The sequence below is a fragment of the Pantherophis guttatus genome, chromosome 4 (genome assembly GCF_059756535.1).
Source record: "Pantherophis guttatus breed Tessera chromosome 4, ASM5975653v1, whole genome shotgun sequence".
Classification (NCBI taxonomy): Eukaryota; Metazoa; Chordata; class Lepidosauria; order Squamata; family Colubridae; genus Pantherophis; species Pantherophis guttatus.
In genome coordinates this window covers 63,986,513-64,011,349 of record NC_142066.1, presented here as the reverse complement: position 1 = coordinate 64,011,349, position 24,837 = coordinate 63,986,513, and the positions used below count along the sequence as shown (strand labels likewise).

Genomic DNA, 24,837 nt, shown 5'->3' with positions numbered 1-24,837 from the left:
CAATAATCTTGTTAATATCGTGGCGTAAGCGGGTATCCTCTGGAGGGAGCCGTTCCTGAAGTTGGCGCAACCAGATCAAAGAGGCCCTATTGAAGAATGAAGTAGCCGTGGCAGTTCTAACAGTCCAGGCCACGGCTTGATGAGACCTACGAAAGGCCAATTCAGTGCGCCTGTCCTCCGACTTGAGCCCCTCCAGCGGATCAGATGAGACCATCGAATGCGAAGTGAGAGACGCCACCGGTGCATCCACTGTGGGCACATCCAACATGGCTTCCAGTTCGGGCGCCGCACAGAACAGTTTCTTATCCAAATTGCTTGGAGCAGTGGACGACCCTGGTTGGACCCAAGGCGCTTGCAGAACATCCGCGAACAGTTGAGGGCACGGAATAAAGTCCTTCTCCTGCTTGACTTGCTTAAACAGGGCATCATGAGGACCGGTCTCAGACGGGATTGTCGGTGGTTGTGCTCCCACCGAACCCAAATTAGTAGTCAAGCGAGCCTTGTGAAGGAGGGACTTAAATAGTGAGGGACGAAACAAGCCCGTGAAGGCTGGAGTGTCAGGTACCAGACCTTCATCCTCAGAGAATTCGAGGTCGTCGGGGCCTTCCTCGTCATGGCACGAGTCCTCAGACGAAACAGACTCACGAGGCGAGGGGGATCGAGCCCTGCGAGAGCTTGAAGAGGCCAACGTGCTTGAAGTCCCCGCCGCCGATGTCCGGGCCGCTGTCTGCGCTCCGGCCGCCATAATAGAAGCCAACGCTGTTGATAACATAGTCTGGAAGTCGAACTGAGACGGAGGCGGAGGATTGTCCACCTCACGGAGTCCCGCTGCTGTAGGCGTGAAAGTGGCCGAAGGTTGGCGCCGAGGGGGCGGAAAGGCCTCCAACCCCGCTGAGGAAACATCAGGCATCGACTGGGACACGCCCTTCTGCCAAGCCAAGGAACCGGATTGGACCGCTCTCCGCTCCGAAAGGCCAGGAACAGGAACAGACTGTTGGGCGGATCCCGCATCATCATGGACTAAAGAAGCTGAAGCCTGCTTGGCCTTCTCGCATCGTTTCTCCAAAGCCTTATGACGCCTGAGAGCATCCTTTTCAGCGGCAGAGGAGGTCTTAGAGTGGCGGGACTTGTGACTGCCAGACGCAGAGCGTTTGCCTGATTGTTTCTTGCGGGACTTAGATCTGACAGGACTGGCCTCCTGATCACTGTCTGAGGAGAACGAGCAGTCTGCCATGGTGAGAATGCCCCAAGCGGAATAGAATTATTAAACAGTTGATTGACAGATGAAGTCGTAATAATAAATAATGATTGATTGATTGACAGAAATCAGTTTGCTTGATTAATTGATTAATTGATTGGATGAATGCTTGGGTGATTAATTAATTGGTTGAATGAATGAATGACTGGCTGCTTTGATTGCATAATTAATAGATATCCGCTTGAGAATAATTAATTGAATGATTGCTTAATTGATTAAAGACAGATGAATTAATATTCTGGCTACTGCCCTGGGCAATGCAGTATGCCCCAACAAGCAGAGCTGGCACTTCTGCCACGCTAAGCACAAGGGCACCCCTGTCTCTGCCCAGGTAGAGGGAAAGCCATGCACTAGAGGCTGCAAACAAAGGGGTGAGCGATAAACTGGTAATGCTCCCCCCCTTTTTTTTCTCCTCCGAGTCAATGCCCAGCACGGGACAGAGACTCAGCCAGCCAGACCTCGGAGTAAGGCTGCGGCCCTCTAATTAGGGTCCGCGCTGCCACGAGGAGATTTCAAAATGGCGGCCGCAAGTTGGTGGCGTAGTTGTAAATTGACGGCCCGCCCGAGCTGTGAAGGATGGCGGAGCGCTTTCCCCTTGGTGCCGCTCACACGCGGACGCCAATCAGGGCTGGAAACCGGGCAGCTTAGGTAGGACGGGAGGGTAGCGAGCCCCGACAGCCACGCCACACACCCCCCAGCGATCACTTACGGCTGAATCCTCGAGGCTGTAGAGAAACGCCGCCAGTCACAGCGCCGCCCGCAGAAGCCTGACGGGACGGCCGCTAGAGAATCACGCCACTAACACAGCGAGCCGGTAGCCGCACTTGAAATACTTCCGTTCCGGCTCACTGGTCCACACGGGAGTCAGGGATCGATCCGCTCAGCCCCGATCTCCCCAGCAATGGAAATACTTTACCGGATCCGCCCCGCAGGGACAGAAGCCGGTAGCAGCAGGCGCAGATGCGCGAAAGCCGGCACGACCCAGTTCCCTGGGCACGAAACCGGCGAGCAGCTGATTGACTCCAGGAATCAAAGAAAACTAACTCAACCGAAAAAGGAGAAGTAAAAATAAAAAAAGGGGGCTAATCAAAAATAACCAAAAGGCCTAACGCAACACTCAGAGCACAGAGAAAATCCTCCCAGTGTGTCAGCAACTGAGAGAAAGACTGGGGATTCGGGTGCAAAAGGGGGCGTGGAGAGAGCACAGAGTGGGAAGATAAGTAGAAAAAAGTTCTCTCAGTTGCTGTCAGAGAAGAGGATTTTCCCAATGCTGGAGTGTAGTAGCAGCGTTCTGGAAAATAAGAATCAGCATCTGCCTCATAATAATACCGAGAGATAGATATCCTTTCCTGTTTTCTACCAGTTTCTGGCTAAAAACCAGCACCTCCCCAACCCAACGAATTCTTTATGCTCATAGTATGCTTTGTCTCATCAAAGCATACTACCAAACAACAAAAACATCCTTAATAAGGCCAGATTGATTTGTATAATTCTGAGTTGTGATTTATCCAATTTATATTTTAACAAAGTTAACATAAAATAATTAAACAAATTTATCAAATCACTACCTATGTTAATATGTATTTGTTCTTTATATTGTTTTAAACATATGTAACTGATAACATAATTTATCATGTTAAATTTCCCTGATGATAAATGCAATCTATGAAATATTTTCATAGATGTTTCTCTAATTTGGGTTGAATTCAAAATCAGTGGTACTCTATGTCAGTTGGATAACTATAAAATCAGAGGTAAAGAATATCTGATTCCCATATGTTTCTATATATTTCAACTCATTCAAAAAGTTTGCCTTCTGTTCTAATAGAATGTTTGAGATTCTATCTCCCTGTTAGATGGTGAATTTTACCTAATTTTGCTGGTACAGGTTCTTCTTGATTTATGATCGCAATTGGGAACAGAATTTCTGCTGCAAATCAATGCAGTATAAAAACCATTTCCTGGGGAAACAATCAAGCCAGCCATTAGATTGGGTCCATATCACCCAGGGTCCCCAAGGTCTGTGGCAGAACCATCTTTTTAAAGACTTGTTAAAGAGTCAAAGTGGAGCACAATCTTATCTCTACAGAGGTGATAAACGGAGCCGCTACTGAGAAGGCCCTTCTTGCTGCCAATAAATGGACCTCCTTAGGAGGGGATCGGCAATATTCCTTGCTGCCACCGCTCCACTATGTTGGACAATATGATTGGGAAAGACTGTCCTTCAAATAATCTGGTTCCAAGCCATGTAGGACTTGGATGGAAACAACAAGCACCTTGCCATCAGAAGCAAATCAGCAGCTAATGCAACTCCTGAGAGAAAAGGTAACACATGTGCAAATTTAGGCTTGCACAAAACCATGCAGGCCACTGTATTTTGAACCAACTGATGCTTCTGGATACTTTCCAAAGGCAGCCCTTTGTAGAGCGTGTTGCAATATTCAAGGCAGGAGGTGACTAGGTCATGGGTAATTGTGAGCAGGGATTGCTGGACTAGGACTAGGGTGTAACTGACACACAACCTGGCACACACCCACAACCTGGGTGTAACTGACACACAACCAAGGCCCACCTGGCTAGGACTGCCATCTGCACTTCGAGTAGAAGTTATGAATACATATCAGGTCTGGCTGGATAGGGCAATTCTATCCAAGACTAAAATGGCAGTTCTTCTTGGACCAATGAACTCCAAACCCGAAGCCTTTCAGGGTTCATTTTCAGCCCATTGCTCTCTATTCAGCCCTGAACAGCTTGTGGACATTGCAAGAGGGAGGTCACAACATCACTTAACTCATGATGGCTGACACATACGGCATACCTGAGTGTCATCAGCATATTGATAATATCACAGCTCATGGTGGTGGATGAACTCACCCAGCAACTTCTTGTAGATGATAAACAGAGATGGACATAGTATTGAGCCCTGTGGAACCTCGCAAAGCAGGAGATGAAAGCTGAACCTCTTGTTTCCTATCAAAACCAACTGAATGCGACAACCGAAGAAATAACTGAACCAAGAACAACCCACAGGCACGTATTCCCAACCCCAAAGCCGCTCCAGAAGAATACCATGGTTGATGAAATCAAGTGCAAATGAGATGTCAAGTAGAGACAGGATGGAGGCATTGTTCCATCTCACCCCCACTCGAGTTCATAAAAAAGTGTGACCAATGCCATTTCTGTCCCATATCTAGACATGCATCCTGATTGGATAATCCATTTTATCCTGGAACCTTTGGAGCTGCAATGCAATCACTTCTCAAAATCTTCCCCAGAAAGGGAAGTTGGAGATAGGATAAGCATTATCCAATAGAGTGGCGTATAGACATAGTCTGTTACGAAGGTTAGGCCATCACCCCCTCCCACAGGGAAGAATTAATCACCTTCAGAACCAACTTGCATTTCGCCTCCCAGGAAGCTTTTACAAGTGAAGAGGAACATGGATTGAAAATATCTATTACACAGCTGCTTGTACTCATACTTCATAGGTCCATTTCCTCAAGAGCCACAAGGTACAAGATAACTGGGCAAGAACTTGAGTTGAGCAGATTGGTTTTGCAACTCCACTAATCTCTAATACATCATATAAAAATACCTGCCACTAAAAACTTCTTTGTTTCAGCTTAATGCTTTCAAGAAATATTAGCCTTCGACACTTCCGGTTGGCCCCACAGGGACACAGACGGGGAAATAGCGAGCTCCGTAGAGCTTTGCCAAAACCCCGTCTGCTAAGCTGCAGCTGACAGGTCCGTGGACCTCCCCTGTATTGCAGGGACAAGGGGACAAGAAGGGACCCCTTGGGCGGCCGAGAGGAACGGGGCTGGAGGCTTTCCCTTCACACTGGTGGCAGTGGAACAACAGCCATGGCGGCTGTCCCGAAACTGCGGCAACCAGGAACAAAGATCGTGCTGGAGGAGAGGAGGAGAAGCGGAGAAGAATAGAGAGCGAGTATCTCGAAGCCGGGTGAGTGACACCAACCCAGGCAAAACAACACATATATTTGGATTTTTTTTAAAAAGACCCCAAACTTCAAATAGCGGCTACAGAGCCATGGGGCTTGAAGATTGAAAAGTGGGGGGGGGGAATGGAAATGAAGACCTGAAATAGACTTTGCTTTATTAAATTTGGCTTGGAAGAATTGGCTTTTAACAACTCAGTAAATTGACTTTGCTTTTATTTGGAACGGATTGGAGAAATGTCTCTTTGGGAGTTTACACCTTTGAAAGTTAACGAAGCTAATGAAGACAGACAGACGGATGGCTACAAAATTACCATGGAGTCTGCAGTGACTAAGCAGGAAAGTGGATTGAAGATATTTTTCTTTCTGTTTGAAAAAGAAACATTCTAAATGGCTTTTTACTTTGGATTACTTTGAAATTAACATTAGATCTATGGACTTTGGAGATTTCTATTCTGTCCCAGATAATTTTAAGAAAGAAGGAATATTTTGGATATTTGACAATGGAAATTAACAAGCTTAGCAAAAAAAATTAGGTGTGGCGCAGGAAAAAAAAGACAGGAAGTTGATGCATCACACATGGAACAGACATTATAAAAGCATTAAAGGAACATACAGAATTTTTTAATTTGAACAAATGAACTTTGAAATGGAACATTTATGGACAGATAGAAAAAGGAATAAAAGGAGGAAATAAAGTAATAAATTTTAAATGTAACTAAACTGAAATGTAAAGATTAAAAGCCTAAAGGTATATATGATTTTTGGATAAAAACAGAAAGGCTTCTGGAGTAATAAAAATAGAAAATAAGAGATGGCAATTAAAATAGAGGATGATAAACAGGTGGTTAAAAACAATAAAGAAGAGTATATATTACTGTGAGACAACTTTAAGTAAAATTTACTGCTTGATGTAATATGTTTTAATTTTAATTTGCAAACAAATGTTATATTGATGATTATGCTGGATTAAGGTCTTATTGAACAAACTATCAGACACACAGATATTAGCGATAAATTGTGATTTAATTTAATATATGCTGGAAATGATGATTATTATGAAATATATTGAGAATTAATTTGAAAGATTGCGCTGGAAATTGACATAAAATAGATAATTATATGTTAAGGGGAAATTAAAATAAGAGGGATGGATACCAACTAGATAAGAGTTTGAGACTCAGAGGAAATATGTTGGAAACTAGTTAAAATGCTGGAAATCAGCCAAACAATTATAGGAGAGTTGGAGGAGACTATGCTGGAAATCAGCCAATTAAGAGTGGGAGTCCTGGAGGAGACTATGCTGGAAATCAGCCAAACATAATATGCTGGAAATCAGCCAATAAAATGCTGGAAATCAGCCAAACAAACAGGAGGAGAGTTGGAGGAGAATATGCTGGAAATCAGTCAAACAATGGAGGGAGTATAGGAGGAGACTATGCTGGAAATCAGCCAAACATAATATACTGGAAATCAGCCAATAACGGTGGTAGGCTTGGAGGAGACTATATTGAAATTAGCCAAAAATAGTTGGTGTTCTGGAGAAGAATATGCTGGGAATCAGCCAAACAGAATACGTTGGATAATAGCCAAATAATAGAGGGAGGTATGGAAGAAAATATGATGGAAATTAGACTAAATAAAACATGTTTTTGTGATAAATCTGTGCAACATGAAAAGTGTAATAGATGATAACTGGTATAAAATAAAAGATAAATTGATAAAGTTTAAGATATTAAGAATCGAGGAAAGGGTCAAGAGATTAAGAATTAGATAGAACTTTGTCTTATAAAGTGTAATAAAAATGGAGTGGTATGGAATTTGAAATTAAGATTTGGGGTGCTAAAATTGTAAGGTAAATAATTAGAATAAGAGGTCAGAATATTGTTAAAAAAATTTTTTTGATGCTGATGGTAAAAGATATAAGGTGAAGAAGAACAAGATATAATTAAGATTGATATATAGATATAAAAATGAGTGAAAGTTAATTTGAAATTAAAATTGTATTGATATAAAGAATTTGTATAGATGAAGATGTTAGAATTTATGTTAAAACTTGTTCTTTTATGTTTTGAATTTTTATTTGTAAAAGATGTAATGGGAAATTGTTAATGGAGCTTGTTAAAGAAATGTAAGCATGGTAACCATCTTTGACCGGATCGAGACTCTGCTCTTGAAAGTTATATTTTATGTTTAAGTTTGAAAAAAAAATAAAAAAATATTTACAAAAAAAAAAGAGAAAAGAAATATTAGCCTTCCAGCCTCAAAACAGATTTATACAGGTAACCCTTGACCATAATGGGACCTGCCCATTATAGCTGTGAGAGTCATGAAGTGGGTCATCCTATGATTGACCCAATTTTATGACCGTTTTTTGCAGTGATCATTAAGCAAATCACTTAGTTTGCAAATCACTTGGTAGTTATATGAGTGTGGTTGTAAAGCAAAGTCGTTAAATAAACCCATTGTTTGCTATGGGGCATTTTGCTGAAAATTGGAATAATGTGCATATGATTCTATACCAAAAGAGTTTGATCATCTGATTTTTTTGCAAAATGTATGAATTACATCACATTGAAATATCATCAGTTTTGTGCAATTCACTGTAAAATTACAATAAAACTGTTCTTAAAGCTTGTATTAAAGCATGTGATGTTATAAAAGCATTCTACCAACTCTAATTATAGATGGATAAACATAATTATTTCCTTACCCAAATTCCCCCTGGAAACCTTCCAACTCATCCTTTTGCTCAGCTAGAGTAGATTCTAAATCCAAGTAGGTACCATTGTGAGACAACTGCAGTGCACAATCATCAAGCTGAAAAAGAATTTAACAATTTAGAAATCATTGTTGTAATAACACTTCCATTCAGCAAACCAACTTACATTAAACACTACAGCTAGGAAAAATGAAATGGTTACATTTTTACTTTGCACTTGACATTATCTACTCCTCTTAGCAAATAATTTTAAAAATGCTAAATTAGAAAGATTAGGGTAATTATGATTCCTACCGTAGGACTACTTGTTTAACTGCAATTTAAAATAGCTTTTAATATTTTTTTTTTAAAGCAGCACTTATTCATACAAATAAAATATTCTGTGTGTTAACATAGAATGATTTCAAAAGTTTATGAGGCTTTCTTAAGTGAAAAATGCAAAGAAATAGAGGAAAACAATAGAATAGGAAAGAATAGGGATTTCATGAAAATTGGAGGTATCAAGAGAATGTTTTACACTAAGATGGACATGACAAAGCACAAAAATGATAGGGATCTAACAGAAGCAGAAGAGATTAAGAAGAGGTAGCAAGAATACATAGAAGAAATAAAGAAGAAAGATCTTAATGTCCCTGATAACCACAATGGTGTGATTGCTGACCTGGAATCACACATCCTGGACTATAAAGTCAAGTGGGTCTTAGGAAATATTACCAACAGCAAAGTTAGTGGAAGTGATGATATTCCAGCTGAGCTATTGAGAAACATATATATGAGTCAAAAATTGGTAATTGGTAAGAACTGAACCTGGAACAACTGATTGGTTCAAAATCGGCAAAGGAGCACAAAGCTGTGCATTGTTACCCTGCTTATTTAACTTGCATGCAGAATACATCATGCAAAATGTTGGGCTGGCTCAGAAGCCAAAATTAAGATTGCCAAGAGAAATATCAAAAACTTCAGATATGCAGATGATACCAATCTAATGGCAAAAAGTACAGAGGAACTAAAGAGCCTCTTGATAAGGGTGAAAGTGTGCAAAAGTTCCTTTGAAACCCAACATTAAGAAAATTAAGATCATGGCATCCAGTACCGACATTTCTTGGCAAACAGAAAGGGGTGGTGATGGAATGGAAGCAGAGACAGTTTTTATTTTATTGAGGGGGGGGGGAACTCTAAGATAACTGCAGTTATGAAAGAGATTTGCTCCTTGGTAGGAAAGCTACAGGAAACCTAGACAGCAAAAAGCAGTGACCTCACCTTGATGACAAGATCTGTATAATCAAAGTGATGGTTTTCCTAGTAGTAATGTATGGCTGTGGAGTTGGGCCATAAGGAAGGTTTATCATTTGATGCTTTTGAATTGTGATGCTGGAGAAGACTATTGAGAATCTCTTGAGAATCCAATCTTATTACTGCAAGATCAAATCAGTCAGTCCTAAAAGAAATCAACCCTGAGTGTTCTTTTGAATACTGAAGATAGTGAAGCTGAAGCTCAAATCCTTTGGCAATCTAATGATAAGAGAGGACTCATTGGAAAAGACCCTGACTGAAGGCAAAAGGAGAAGGGATACCAGATGAGAGAGTTAGATAGTGTCACTGATGCAATGACACTGAGGCAAACTCCAAAGACAATGGAGAACACAGGGGAACCTGGGTGCGCTGTCATCCATGGGGTCACGAAGAATCAGACGTAGAGATTGAACAATAAGAATAGGTAGTTCTCGTTTTATAACCACAATTGACCCCAACATTTCCATTACTAAGCAAGACAGTTGTTAAGTAAGTTTTTCCCCATTTTACAATCTTTGCTGCCACAATTGTTAAATGAATCACTGCAGTTGTTAAGTTAGTAACAATTAAGTGAATCTGGCTTCCCCATTGACTTTGCTTGTCAGAAGTTCATAAAAAGTGATATATGACCTTAGGACACTGCAACCATTATAAATATGAGCCGGTTGCCAAGTGTCCCAATTTTGAACATGACCATGTGGATGATGCAACATTTGTGTAAAAATTGGTCCTAGGTCACTTTTTTCAGTATTGTTTTAACTTCAAACAGTCACTAAATGAATGGTTGTAAGTCCAGGATGGTGTTAATATGAGGCCAGCTGGCTGCATGTAGCTTCCAAACTGTTGTAGGTAGTCCCCATTACAAAGAAAAGACTCTTAAATACAGTACTTGTATTTAGTGAAATAATGCCTCCAAATCAGATTTGATTCCTGGTGATTTTACAGTCATGACATATACAGTTTCTGTACAACAGCACTGTATGAAAGTGACTTGCCAGTGCTTTCTTCTGAAAAGTTTTTTTTACTACAAAGTCTAGCATATAGCATTGGAATTCAATTGACTCTCCTATCAAATACTAACAAGACCAATCCTATTTAGCTTTCAAACCCACATGACATCCATTACTGAGACCATTGCATTTAATTGCATGTACTGATTTGGGTCCAAACCCCATCTCATTTATGATATCTAGTATACAATCAAAAGATGAAACATGTCCTCTGTTCTGAAAAAAAGTACCATTTTAGCTAATGGTTAGGTGTTCCCATAATAGAACTCATAATTCAGACAAAGAAAGACTCTTATTTACTTAAGGATCTCATCATGTGAAATTTGTCGATTTATAAATAGCTTGGGCCTTATCAAGCTATATGATAATTTTATATAACTGAAAAGTAAGTCAGTCTCCTAATTTTAAGGAATGGATCTTGGAGACTAGTTTGTTTTTCTACTTTTGTAAAGTCACTATGTTCTAAAAATAAGATGATGACATATAGATTTTTGGCTGCTAATCATGAAAATAACTTGTAATTTAACACATTATGTATTCTTTTAGACAAATCTTTTGTTTTTGCAATTTCAAAGTTTCAATACCTGTCAACTATGCTGCACACTTGAAAGAAACAGATGAAAACATGGAACTGTTGTTGAAGAACATCTGGTGCACCAAGTACAACTGGAATATCTGTAAATATCTCAAAGGAGTGTTTCTGCTGCTTGGAATGCAGGTACTGTTGTTACATATGCAAACAGAACAGTCATGCAAGAGGGTAGCATGACATTAAAGCAAAATGGCCACTTTGAAAGAAGAGCTGAAGAAGTTTCTTGGATGAGAAGCTAAACATCTTCAAAGAAAAACCAGAAAGTCTAGTTGCCTCTTAAAAAAGCACCTTTGGGACAACCATGACCTGGATGACTGAGAATCTCATAGACACTTTGAAAGAATTTGGTTCCAGGAAAAGAAAAATGTGTTACATGAATCGTTTATTGACCCACAAAGATATTTTTGTCTTGGATCTCATAAAACTCAGACTGATTAAAAAAAAATTGTGAAAACAGTGAACAAGGAAAGCGAAGGTTTTCATTATTCGAGACAGATGTTTCCAATAAGTGAACTGAAGATTAAGGAGTTCTGTTGGTCCACATATCAGATTCATTAATGTCAAGCGTCTGAAACCTGTTAGTGGGGCCAGAGAAAATCACCTAAATGTATTCAAGGATTCAAGCATTCACTGAGAATTTTCTTGGCAACTAGAGCACCAAACTACATTCAGCTGGTTGACAAATTTCTTGTAGTATACAAGACGATGAAGTGCAATATATCACTGAGGATTCATTTTCTGAATTCAGTTTTTCCCAAAAATTATAGGTACAATCAATAACAAACATGGTGAAAGGTTTTACCAAGACACCATTTCACCAAAATGGAAAATCAATATCAGGGCAACTGGAATCCCTCAATGCTGGCTAACTATTATTGCACACTGTAGCAAGAAGCTTTGGATACCAAATACAAACGAAAAATCACCAACAAAGCACTTTTGGCCCTGTTGAAGTCATGCAGCTTGTTGAAAACGTGTGATTCAATACAATATAGTAAAGTTAATTTCACATTTCTCAAGATTCCTACATGATATAGTCATTCTGAAATTATTTATGTTTTGCTTGAAGAGGTTTATCATAATCAACAAAAGTTTTTCATGAAGCAAAACGTTTGAAAAAAATGTTATCCATTGTTTTAGGTAAGGCATGATTCTCTGACTGTGCATATTACATTTCACTGGCTATAAATCAATTACAGTTCTTGGGCAAGGCTTGCTAAATTGCTAATTTATGGTTCATTAAGGAAGCAGGCTTCCTTTGAACATAATAGAATCATGGAATTGGAAAGAAGCCACTCATGCCACTCTAGTATCCAATTAAGCATCTTCAACAAATGGTTGTCTAGTGAACACATCCAGTGAAAGGTGCCCACTACTGTTCTGGTTCATTTGTTCCAGGACTGTTCTTACTTACCCGCCCCCCCGCCCCAAATGTTCTATCAGAATGTGCCTTCCTGTAATTTAAATCCATACATTTATGTTCTGAATTCTGAAACAATAGAGAAATCGTTTTGAACTTCTGCTGTGTGATAAGCTTTACAATTTTCTCTAAATCTTCTTAAAGCTAAATATTTCAAAGTCCTTTAGTCTCTCTACATGGGACATAGGTTCCACCTAAGGTCTACTTTCTCAGGTTATTTGGTGTTCCAATTTGTTTGCTCCTTCTTAAAAGGCCAGTGCCCACAACTGAACACAATACTCAAGACAGGATTCTAATTAATGCAGGTAAAGTATAATAATTATTTCCCTGTGATTTAAAACTGTAATACTTCTAATACAATCTAAAAATTCAATTACCTCCTTTTTCATAATATACTGCTAGCTTATATTCAGTTTGCTACCATTTCAAATTTCTATCAAAACTATCGTTAACAAGCCAGATATTTCACAGCATATACTTGTGCTCTTCTGAATGAAGCACCTACATTTGTTTCTATTATTTCAGCTCATTTCTTTAATCTAACAATACTATTTTGAATGTGCTTTCTTCTTCTAATAAACATTCCTTCTACTTCCTCATCCAAATTATTAATAAAAATTTTTGAGTAGAGGGCCCAATATAATATTCCCTGATCACATTTGCATCCATCTAATGCATAAGTCCTACCATTCTACCTACTTTTCACAAATTGCATGATGATACTTATTCTGATACTGGTGAAGAGGAACCAGAACAAGAGCTGAATAGTTCTGTCTTTTCTTTACTACTGTTAACATGTGCTGTATTCCTTGACCAGATAGCACCTTCATTCTCCCATTTAATTTTGCAGATAAAGAGGATTTTTTGTTTGTCTTAATCTGATTTTGATTTTGATTCAGAAGATTCATTATAATGATTTTAATTCCAGTTCATATTCTTCTTTATTTTCTATTATATACCCCTTTTTGTTTTCAGAATCTCACTAAGCTTTTTCTAGTTACTTTACTGTCATCCTTCCCTGCTGCCATCTCACCCCCCCCCCCCCCCGCCCCCTGGAATTATTTGCAATAGTCCTTTTAGGTTTTCTTTTATTTTTAAAGAACTCAAAAGCATGTTGAGTTTATTTTCCTATTACTTCCTTCTGCCATGGGTATTAAATATTGTTGCCTTGAATTTACTAAAAAAAATTTTTTTAAAGCCAAAATATGTCTCTAATACATGATGCTTTAGCTTGACTTAAAATCAAGAATATCACTATTACATAATTACTTTCGTCTATGTTCTTCGTGTTAGCATTTCTATTTTTGCAACTAAGTGTTCTGCAAAGATTAATAACAAGTCAAGAATAGATGGATCTCAATAGCTGAGAATATATATAGCTCAAGATTAAACTGTGGATTCCATGGTGTTCTCTGAGCTTAGTTATTTGCTTGCAGATGTTTCATTACTCAACAAGCAAACATCATCATTGTTAAGTTTGGAGTTTATTTCCTTTTTTTTTTTACCAAGAAAAGAAACTATATCTCCACCATAACTGGCAGAGCAAGCTACTGGGCTACAAAGAAAAAGCCTTGAAATGAAAGTAGTCTAATTTTATCAAAATTGGGTCACTGATAAAGGAAAATCAAGTCCTGATTATTAATTGGCTCCAGTTTCCAAGATACAGTTTCAGGTCAAAATTACATCAAAATAATTCAAAATTACGGAGTGTGTGTGTGATTATGCTCCATAACGTTTCTGCAAGATGTGATTATAGCAATGAAAATGATGCCACACCAAATTTCCACAGTTCAAAGGGAAATAATCTAAATGCAAATGTAAGAAATGAATTTTCAGTGACATTTTTGCACCAAGTGCTTTATAGGACCTAAGCAAATTTTCCATGTGTTTTTCATAGTCATCTGCCTTCTGTTCTCAAAGTGAAGATAAATGTATACACTTCCATGTGGTACCATTTTCATTCTTCTATTTTATTTTGTCTAGAAGTTATGAGGCATCATGATCATTAAGACACCTCACTCCTCACTCACAAATACTTGCCTGTGTTTAAATCTTTATTGTGAAATATCTTGAAAACTTTAGCCAACCAGCACCTTTATCACCTGTTTCTTAATTCATCTAATCAAAATATGCAAAATTAACACATTTTATCTCAGAGATCAATACTTTCCCAAAATTTGTAGAACAATGATATAAACAGAAAGCAAACCGCACACTTACTTGCATTGATATTACCTGGCAGGAAATATCTGCAAACAATCAAGCTCAGATAGCGCAGGAGTTGACAAATGGATATTCTTTTGCTTTCCTTTAAATTTCTATGACTTAATTTTTCCAAAGTCTAACAAGTCCAAACAACTTCGAACATAGTATAAAAACTCTAAGAATGGTGGAACTCAAAGGGGTAGGTTGATTTCCAAAGTATAATGGGAACATGCTTTAACCCCCATCGGACCTCCCATCTCTATTCTCCTATAGTCAAATAATTACTTATTATGGAACTGATTCTATATTTCCATTCAAAATCAAAATACCAATATTAAATAACCTTTTTCACATGATTAGATTTTTTTGACAAAAATACACTGTCCTTATTTTAAAATTAGAAATTGTGGTGAATGAAAGCAAGGTTAAGGGAACTAAAGAAAAAAAATCTGAATTTAAATACTACTTTCAATCAGTTTTGATGAATCCAGACTTTGTTATTTTATGCTGGACGTTTTTAACCAGGATTCATCAAACTTTAAGTAATTAAGTAACTTTAATTACTTAATAATCAGTTAATAGGAAAATAAAATTCTATGTCCATTTTTCTCACAAATTTAATTCTTGTCCTTATCAACTGAAATCTATGTTCCTCAAAATTGTTGTTTTCTAAACTTTGGGGCTAGTTCCCCAATGAAAAAGTTTGAGATATTATAATTTTATAAATTACTCTGACTTTTCTAGATAGTTTTAAACAGAAGACACAACTTTTGTGCTAGTGTTGTCTACTCTTTCTCAGTCACAGAGAAAATTGTCATTCAAGCCCAGCCATAGCAATTCAATTCAGAGGATTCCAGATCATCTTCTAAAGAGCCCTTTCAATTTTCCTGGAAGCCTTAGTTAAGTTAGTCTATGAGCTCACCAATCATCTAGCAAACTACTTTCCTGAGAATCCTGTGCCTCATTGTGGATTTTCTAATTAAAGAATCTCTGACCAGCTCTCAGGGGAACACAAGGGCTCTGTTGAAACACAGAATGAAAATGGTATGAAGTGGTACTAAGAGTTATAATTAGCTTTAGTAAAGGACAACTTGGACAATCGTTGGCTGAATATTTTAAACACATTCACTATTTTCAAGGTATAGTATTCGAGAGGATAAAAATATAAAATAATACTATTTTGCAACACAAATCTGTAGATCTTAATTAACTTTAGCAAACTACTGGTATTTTCATAATTATACGTGGAAAGAATGCAATCTAATTTAACGTGTTTAAACTATTTTGCCCTGCAATTCTAACTCAACTCTTACTGGGATGTTTCATGAATTTGTTCACAATAAACATACAGGATTATAAGAGTTGCTTTTCTGGGAGAACTATTTTACTAACAGGTTTGAGCTAAAATACATTTCAATCCATTTCATTCTTTCTTTTTTAATTCTTGTGTGGCCAATTAGTATTTATATGCTAATAGGCTTAGCTCTTGTCTCAGTTTCTTTTGACATCACTATTTTATTTTCTAGTACTGTAGATGCATGAATAATTCCTGTGGAGGAGATTGAAATCTTTAAGATTTTCAAAGAATGGTCTCTATGACCCCCAAGTTACTCTTGGAGTCACTGAAAGTATTCATGATTCAAGTGAAACAGAATATTTGCAGATAAATACAAATCAGTTGCCAAGCTCATAGAAGAAAAGTGGTTTCTTAGCACGAGCAAAGAAATCCTGAAAATGCTTTGATTCTGGCCAATCCCAGTTTTTGAGTCACGTAAATGTGAACCCAAATGTAGTAAAGGAGCAAGGAACATTTTATTCACAGCTTTTTAAAAAGCAAGACCCAGTGCCTTTACATAAGCACAGTAAAATAAAACTAACTTCCTATTGGGGTGAAATTCATCTTCCCTATCAGTTCGCCAATGTGCGCACGCCATTGTCTGCTCATGCAGAGGCTTAATATGTAGCAAAAAAGCAATGTCATGATGTCCGCGTGGGTGGGTGGACCCTCCCGCAGTCGCCGCTACTGGTTTACCCAAGCTGGATAGAATCGGCTGGATTTCACCCCTGCTTCCTATCATTTTTCCATTTTGTGCTGCAGAACAACTAGCTGCTGAGGAATGCTGTTTGTGCCTCGGCCTACTTACAGTTAATGTATCTCTTGCTTTTTTTTATCGACAAGGCCAGCCCAGCAATATGACTCCCCAAGAAGCATCAAGAACACTACATTTGGGTACCATCTATGAATAAATACAGTAGTGTAAAGGAAGACAATAAAAGGATATGTTAAGGATTCAGTGATTTTGTGGGACAAGAATTAACCAACCCAAAATATGCAATGTTGCTGTGGACAAGGAGTGATAGATGAATATTCTGATCCGAGGCACAGACAGTTAATATTTGTAAATGTTAATACTGATCTACCATATTTTTCGGAGTATAAGACGCACCGGAGTATAAGATACACCGGAGTATAAGACGCACCTACCTTTTTTGTTTTGGTTTTTTTTTATAAAAAAAAAATTTTTTTTTAAGACACCACACACATACAAACATACAATGTATTTTCTTTGAACAGAGTATTTGGCCGGTTCACAAATTTAAACAGTGTTTAGTCATTTCAATTAAATTTACAATTTCTGTATTTCCTTTTTGCCATATTTATTCCTCATCTATTTTTTTTAAAAAACCAATATTACCCTTCATCCTCATCTCTAATCTTAATCAAATTCAATTTTTCCCTTCTATTCTATATTATACCTCTTCCCATTGTTATCTATTTTTATATCCATCCTCACATTGGTTAATTATGTAATATTACAATTGTTTAATACAAATTCAACATTTTAATATAAATCAATTAGTTATATAACTATCTTTAGTTTTGCCCATATAATCCTTCAAATCCTTAATCATTTCTACTTTCATCACAATATATAATTAAAAATATTTCAATTGTTACAATTTCCCTAATTAAATTTTAAAATTTTAAAATTTAAAAATGTTCTAGCTGTTATCCAAGATACAACTTAATCATTTTACTTTCACCACCATATACCATTAAAGGTATTTCAATTGTTAAGTTTATATTTATTCATAATTCTAAAAAAAATAAAAAAATAAAAACTTACCATTGTCTAGATTTCAAAAATACAAAGACAAATATTCCAATTATTATTCATTTCATTTTTACAATCATAATTTCCCATTTATTTCTTATTACTATTCATATTTCAATTCTAAATATTTATAACATCTTTCTCTTTCATTTCTTTTTCTCACTTCCCATTTTTATTTTTGCCTTTTTCTTTCTCCTTTTTTTCTTTTTGTGTTTTAAAATATTGAACTCTCAGCTTTTGTCCTAAATTTCCCATTGTTTGCATCTACCTTTTTTGGTGAGGAAAAAGAAGAAAAAGAAATCTCCCTCTGCCTCTGGACAATTTTGCCTCGTTTGCAGCAAACAGCCTGATTTACTCTCGTTTTCGTTTTCAGCATAGCTTGATTAGCACAAGGAAAAAAAAAATCTGCTCCAGCAATTTACCTCTATGCAGAAGAGCCCTGTGCAAAACAGCTGAGAGCAAATCAGCTGAGAGTCGGGAGGCCGATTCAATCAACTTGTGCTAATTAGGCTGTGCTGAAGCTGAAAGGAGCTGTTTTTTCTTGCTGTTTGCTTGCAAGGAGGTAACTGCTGCAAGGCAGAGGCCAAAGGTTGGGGACCAGTGGGTGGGCGGGGCTACATTCTGTGTATAAGACACACCTAAATTTTGACCCCCTTTTAGGAGGGGAAAAGGTACATCTTATACTCCGAAAAATATGGTAAATGATTATGTCCAAAGCAATTATGCATAAAAGTAGCTATAATTAATTGAAATAATTATTCTTAACTGAGAAATAATTTGAAAACAGTGAAGTTTGTATTTCTTTTCCAACCTATAAAAAGGAAGAATATTTTGCTTTCCCTGGGACATACTAGGATCTCACAGGAATGTAACTGAACCAATTCCTCCCTCACCTTTTGGAAGCAAGAAAATGAGGGGGGGGGGCGCGAAGGGGGAGTGTGGGTAAAAAAGCCACATCAGATAGTTAGGGTTGAAAATGGTGTTAATGGGCAGCTTCCTCTTCAGACTGGTGAACTGGATATACATTACAATGTTTATAGGAAGTTTGGTTCATTTTTTATTCCAAATTGTCAGACATTCTAACAATTTTCTAACATAAATGGATTGTTTCAGATCCTACTGCAATATTTCTATAAGGGGGTATGTATGGTGGCCTAGTGATGAAGATGCTCGTCTCTCACTTGGAAGATTGAGAGTTCAATACTAGGTAGCAGCAGATGCTTCTCTTCTTGGGTGTATAGAAAAAATATCTGCTGTGAACTCCATGTGTGTCAGCTGAACTTCATCCAGCCGTTTCGACTCTACCCTGAATTAAGGGATTACAGGCTTGTAAAAAGAGAGAGAAGTGTGTGTTTGCATTATATATCCCAAACTATGTGAAGAATTATAATTTTATCCATGGGGTGGGTGCAGCAAAAAAAAAAAAAAATTATCAGAATTGAAAATAAACTATACTCCCAAGATATTCAATTTTAGATTGCTGACAGATGAACTGCTTATTTATTTATTACCTCAATTTATCAATCTCTTCCAAATTTTGCAATATAGCAAAGAGATTTGATCGATTAATCTCAAAATCGCGGTTTTCCTCTAACAGCTTATCATTATTTTTGGTTTTTGTGACATCTTTATTATTTTTATATGCTCTTTTTGACAGTCTATCTTCACTTTAGTTAATACTATTCTATGCTCACTTCCAACGTTAAAACAATTGATAACAGTGCAATTGCAGATTATGGTTTTATCACTTGACATGATGTAGTCAATTTCACTTGTGTACCCAGATAGACTCTTCGATGTTGAATTTCTCTTAGCTTTTTTCTTGTAAAATGAGTTCATGACACTAAGTTCCTGTCCTTCAGCAAAATCTACTAGTCCGTCGCCTATATTATCTTTTTCCATGTGGGCCAGTCTTTCAGCTTTTGGTTGATGAGAAAACCAACTCTGCCACATTGTCCATCTTCAATACCTCTAGTGTAGAGTAAATGTCCAGTCCTGTCAAGTTCAACTAAATTTTCATTTTTTCTTCATGTTTCATATAAGCCAATAATATCCCATTGCATATTGTTGAGTTCAATCAGCAGTTCTTCTAGTCAAGCGTCCATTTTCATTGTTCAAATGTTGACTGTTCCTATATTCAAAGTCCAAAGTCAGCCTGATTTAATCTGGTGATTCTTAGCCCTCTCTGCCATAACTAGAATAAATAACTATAAAAGAACATTATATATTTCTCCATGTATAATTATTACTTAGCCAGGACAGATGATGATTAGCTTAGTCTCTTGCGTGCTGACCAGCTGGCAAGGATTTCAAACAACATAACCAGATTCTGTGTCAAAGCTATAATTAAATATAAGTGACTCCTCCAAATGAGCCTCATCAAAACTTTCATAATTCAATATATTTTCTGGTTATAATTGGTTAAACCATTTTTACAACAGCTCATTTAGGGACAGTTCAGAGTTAAGATATAACACACACACACACCCAAGTATTTATGACACAGTCCTAAAGTTACGAATGTTGCAGCACCACAGCAATTTTATACGCTTAGGAACAACCTTCGCCCTGTCTATTCCCCACCACCCAGCCAGGTCTCCACAGGCACTGGCCTGCGGAGACTCAGTTACCCTATGATGATCTAGCAAGTCATCAGTTCCTTTGCCTGCTTAGGTGCATTTTTAGAAAATAGAGGCCTAAAGTCGTGTGAGATCACGCAAAATCAGTAGTGTGAGATGTTGCACTACTGATCTCACATGATTTCAAACTACTTTATGACTCTGCTCCAGGGTGGATTACTAGTGATTTAAATCATGATTTAAATTGTGATTTAAATCAACTCGATTTAAATCACTAGTAAAAAGGCTTGATTTAAATCAACTTGATTTAAATCATAATTTTTAAAGAGCAACTGTCATCTCTGCTACTCCTTTGACCCACTGTTGACTCAACGATAGTCCCAGTGTTACAGAATATACAGCCTCATGCTACATAACTAAGCTCCATTTCATGCTGAATAAACTAAATTATTTATGTATCTTAAATAGAAAACTATCTTACGATAGATTTTTACCCCAAAAGTTTATTAAAATAAATCCGATAAAAATCAAAAAAATCCGATTTAAATCAAAAAAATCTGATTTTTTTGATTTTTTTAAAAAAAATCATTGATTTTTATCCACCCTGCTCTGTTCCCTGCGAACCGAGGCCTGCATGCAATCCATAGCAAAAAACTCTCAAGTGATTTCGCACTACTTTAGAAATATATTCTCTGCTAACCGAGGCCTGCACGAGATCTGCAGCAAAAGACTCTCGCATGATTTCGCACTACTTTAGGAATCTGTTCTCTGCAAACTGAGGCCTGCGCAAGATCCATAGCAAAAGATTTTGCATAAGATTCATGGCAAAAGGCTTTGCAAAAGAGAGGCTTTCCCTCTGTTTGCAAAGCCTTTTGCTGTGGATCTGGAACAGGCCTCCATTTATAAAGAACAGTGGCCTAACGTGCTGTACTGAGAAACCACATGAGATCAGTAGCACGAGATATCGTACTACTGATCTCATAGTATAGTTCTTTAGGCCTCTCTTCTCGACAAACTAAGACCTGTATCAGATTCGGCCACTGTTTGCAAGCCAACAAGATTTTGGGGCAGCACTGCATTGCTTCAAATCTTGTCAGCTTGCAAACTCTTTTCCTGCTGAGACTGGAAGATTCTGGGGGCCATGATCTCATGCAAGATCACAGCCCCCAGAATCTTCCAGTCCCAGCACCAAAAGTGTTTGCAAGCCAATGAAAATTTGAAGCAATGCGATTCTGCTGCCCCAATGTTTCATTGGCTTGCAAACGCTTTTTGTGCCGAGAGTGCAAGCAAGCAAAGAAACCGCAAGCAAAGGCTGGAGATAGCTCACTAGATTTTCACAAGGTAAGTGACTTGACATGGCAGGATGGAGGGGGAACAACTGTGGGGACCTCAGGGGAGGGAGCATGAGGTATCTTAGTAGATCAGGGGAGGCCTTGGGTGGTCTGAAGCAGATTGCCTGTTCCATACCTAGCCACCCCCATGGCCTTCCCCACATTAAGACCCACCTCATGTGCACTTAATAAGCCACACATTCTTAGCAAATGCGTAGGCAAAAGGAAGGAGTGTTCACGATTGTTTTATGTATTCACTAAAACGAATCTTTGGGTTATGAATGTAATTGGCAGGCTCTATTACATTCGTAACTCAAGGATTACCTGTAACTCAAGGCAGCAAACATATCCAACACACCTTCCTCCTCCTATTTTTGCAACAACCCTATGAGGTAGTCTTTCTGGCTGAGAAAGTAACTAGCCTAAAGTTACCCAACTGGCTTTCATGGCTATGGCAGCTCTTGAACTTATTGTTTCCTGCTTTTTAGCTTGGTGCCTTAACCAACCCTAGCTGGGTTTCAGCAAGTACAATATTAACATGTTACTATACCCAAAGTGTTTTATAAATTCTACAATTACTTATGTCATTACACACCAATCTATGCCAAATGAGATGATGTTCTGGAAAACGGTAGCTAGTGACATACCATTGACTATACCTAAGCCTGTATTAACACTGCAACCTGGTACTTTATTATTTGAGTGATACACACTGAAGTAATGACCATATGTGCTACACAGTGGAGTTGTCCCCTGATAATTGTATAATTTGAGGTGCAGTCAGATTCAGTCACTCTCCCCCTGCTTCCTTCAGTCTTGTTCCCATGGACCATCTCCTTCATTTAGGGCCAGCATAATGTCATTGTGCCTGTGACCAATTTGCATGAAAATAGTCTTATGAAATCTGTAGGCCAATCAAAAGAATGCTTATGGCTGCTTACCTACCTTCTTGCGTATCTGACAAGTAATTTACTTCTTTTTAAAAAACTTCCCTATCAGGCACTTAAAATTGAAGTGGATGTGTTAAATAAGAATGCTTGCCTTGTATTTTTAATAAATGTATGTATGTATGTATGTATGTATGTATGTATGTATGTATGTATGTATATTGGAATGCAATCTGTAAATGCAAAGATACTAATGTTAGTTATCTTTCAATGATTTGATTGATTTATTGAGGTTTGGTAGGTATGTGACTAGGCATGCTCTTCTGTCCTGCTGGGATGAGTTTCAAGGCACATATTTTAAAAAAACTGTTCTTTGCATTTTAAAATATACCATAAAAAATCAAGACTTATCAAGAAGCACAAAATGCCTGAATATACAACATTATTTGTATGCACATACACAAAACCTCAGCAAATGAACAGAAATTTCTTAAAAGAGATCTATATTGCATTGGTTGTTTTACTGCATTTTGGTTGGGATGTGTACAGTTTAGACATACTTTTGTGACTTGTTAAAATTTTGAACTATATTTAAATGCAAGTTTTCCTGGTTTGACAAGCCTGGCAATTGCAAATGCAGTAATAGTGGGTATTGGGAGTTGTATCTTTAATTTTTGTTAATGTTACTGATGAATTAAGCAGTAGAAGCACTTTTTACCACAGCAGTTTTCACCAGACCAGAACAGTCTGGTGAAGTTTTTCACCGGAGCAACAAGAGTCACATTTTGCTAACTAAACTAACTAACTCTTCAAAAGGCAACTGGACTGTTTTTTCCTTGAGGAAGAAGAAAATGTTTTGCTTTTCATCCAAGAAGCTTCATCCGTTCTGATGACAGGGATTGGGACATGGAAGGATAGATTCCAATAATTGAGACTGGATGTTGGGGGGATTGAAAGATAGGTTCAGATAGGATGGGGAAAGAATTATATTCCTTTGTAGTCATCTGTCTGAGAGTTGTTGAGGCCACTTGGGGGATTATGAGCCGTGGTGATGCAATGGTTAGAAGCACAGGTGAAATTCAGCCGGTTTTCACGAACCGCTAGTAAGGAGTTCCTTCTCTCTTTGGTTAGTTTCCATCCATTGTTTCTTGTTGTGCCTTTTGGTGCTTTGGAAAATAGATTTGACTCCCTCATTTTTGTAGGAGCCTCTGAAATTTCATGACAGACCAATTTATCAGTGGAACAACTTGCCCCCAGAAGTTGTAAATGCTCCAACACTGGAAGTTTTTAAGAAGAGATTGGACAATCATTTGTCTGAAGTAGTGTATGGTTTCCTGCCTAAGCAGGGGGTTGGACTAGAAGACTCCAAGGTTCCTTCCAACTCTGTTACTCTATTCTATTCTAATTGTGGTTGCTAAGTAAGGACTACATGCATCAGCTATGAATGTACTATGCAAAAGGGTAAGGCTTCAGCTGTGGACTCCAAGGTCCTTTCCAACTCTGTTATTCTATTCTATTCTAAATATTGGAACAGTGCTATTTTATTGTGAGTTGGACTACCGAGAAATTTCCTAAGGGTGAGACAAATCAAGTTGGCCATGCCACCCAATCACATGACCACTAAGCCACGCCCACCTGGTCACATGACCAAGCCTCGCCTAACCGGTCACATGACCACTGAGCCACGCCCACCAAGCCATGCCCACAGAACAGATAGGGAAAATTTTTGGATTTCACCACTGGTTAGAAAGTACTATCGCAGGCTACTTCTGCTGACTGCCGCCAGTTCAGCAGTTTGATTCTCACCGGCTCAAGCTTGATTAAGCCTTCCATCTTTCCCAAGTTGGTAAAATGAGGACTCAGATTGTTGGGGGAAACATGCTGAGTCTGTAAACTGCTCAGAGAGGGCTGTAAAACACTATGAAGCAGTATATAAGTCTAAGTGCTATTGCTATTGCTATCTGTACTTTCAGGATCACCTGAATCAAGGTGCAATTGGTTGTGGAATCTTCTTGGAACTGTTGAAAGGACTGTGTTGTAAATTCGAAATAAGTGGTGTCTTATTCCTCTCCCTCTGTTGACAGAAGTGTATTCAATTCTTCAATCAATCAGAATGAGCTGGAAGAATGAGCTCCTCAAGCAGGAGGCCCTATACCCTTTCAGACAGGTGGCTGTCAGTCTCTTCTTAAAAACCTCCAGTGATGAAGCAGCGACAACTTCTGACGGTTAATTGTCATCCCTGTTAGGAAGTTTCTCCTTGATTTCAGGTTGCTTCTCTCCTTCATTAGTTTCTGTCCATTGTTTCTTATCCTGCCTCTGGTGCTTTGGAAAATAAGTTGACCTCCGCCTCTTTGTGTCAGCCTCTCAAATACTGCAATACTGCTATCATGTCCCTCCTAGTCCTTCTTTTCTCTAGACTAGCCAAACCCAATACTGCAACCATTCTTCATGTTTGTTTTAGTCTCC

At 38.0% G+C, this 24,837-nt stretch overlaps 1 protein-coding gene across 12 annotated transcripts in view; it reads right to left on the bottom strand.

Moving 5' to 3' along the window:
• Positions 1-24,837, bottom strand: part of FHOD3 (formin homology 2 domain containing 3) — a 273,301-nt gene that overhangs the window by 231,665 nt on the left and 16,799 nt on the right. For all 12 annotated transcript variants that reach the window (XM_034416311.3, XM_034416312.3, XM_034416313.3 and 9 more), the window contains exon 2: positions 7,930-8,036. In XM_034416311.3, coding sequence (XP_034272202.1) covers positions 7,930-8,036 — 107 coding nt within the window. The remainder of the gene's footprint in view (positions 1-7,929; positions 8,037-24,837) is intronic.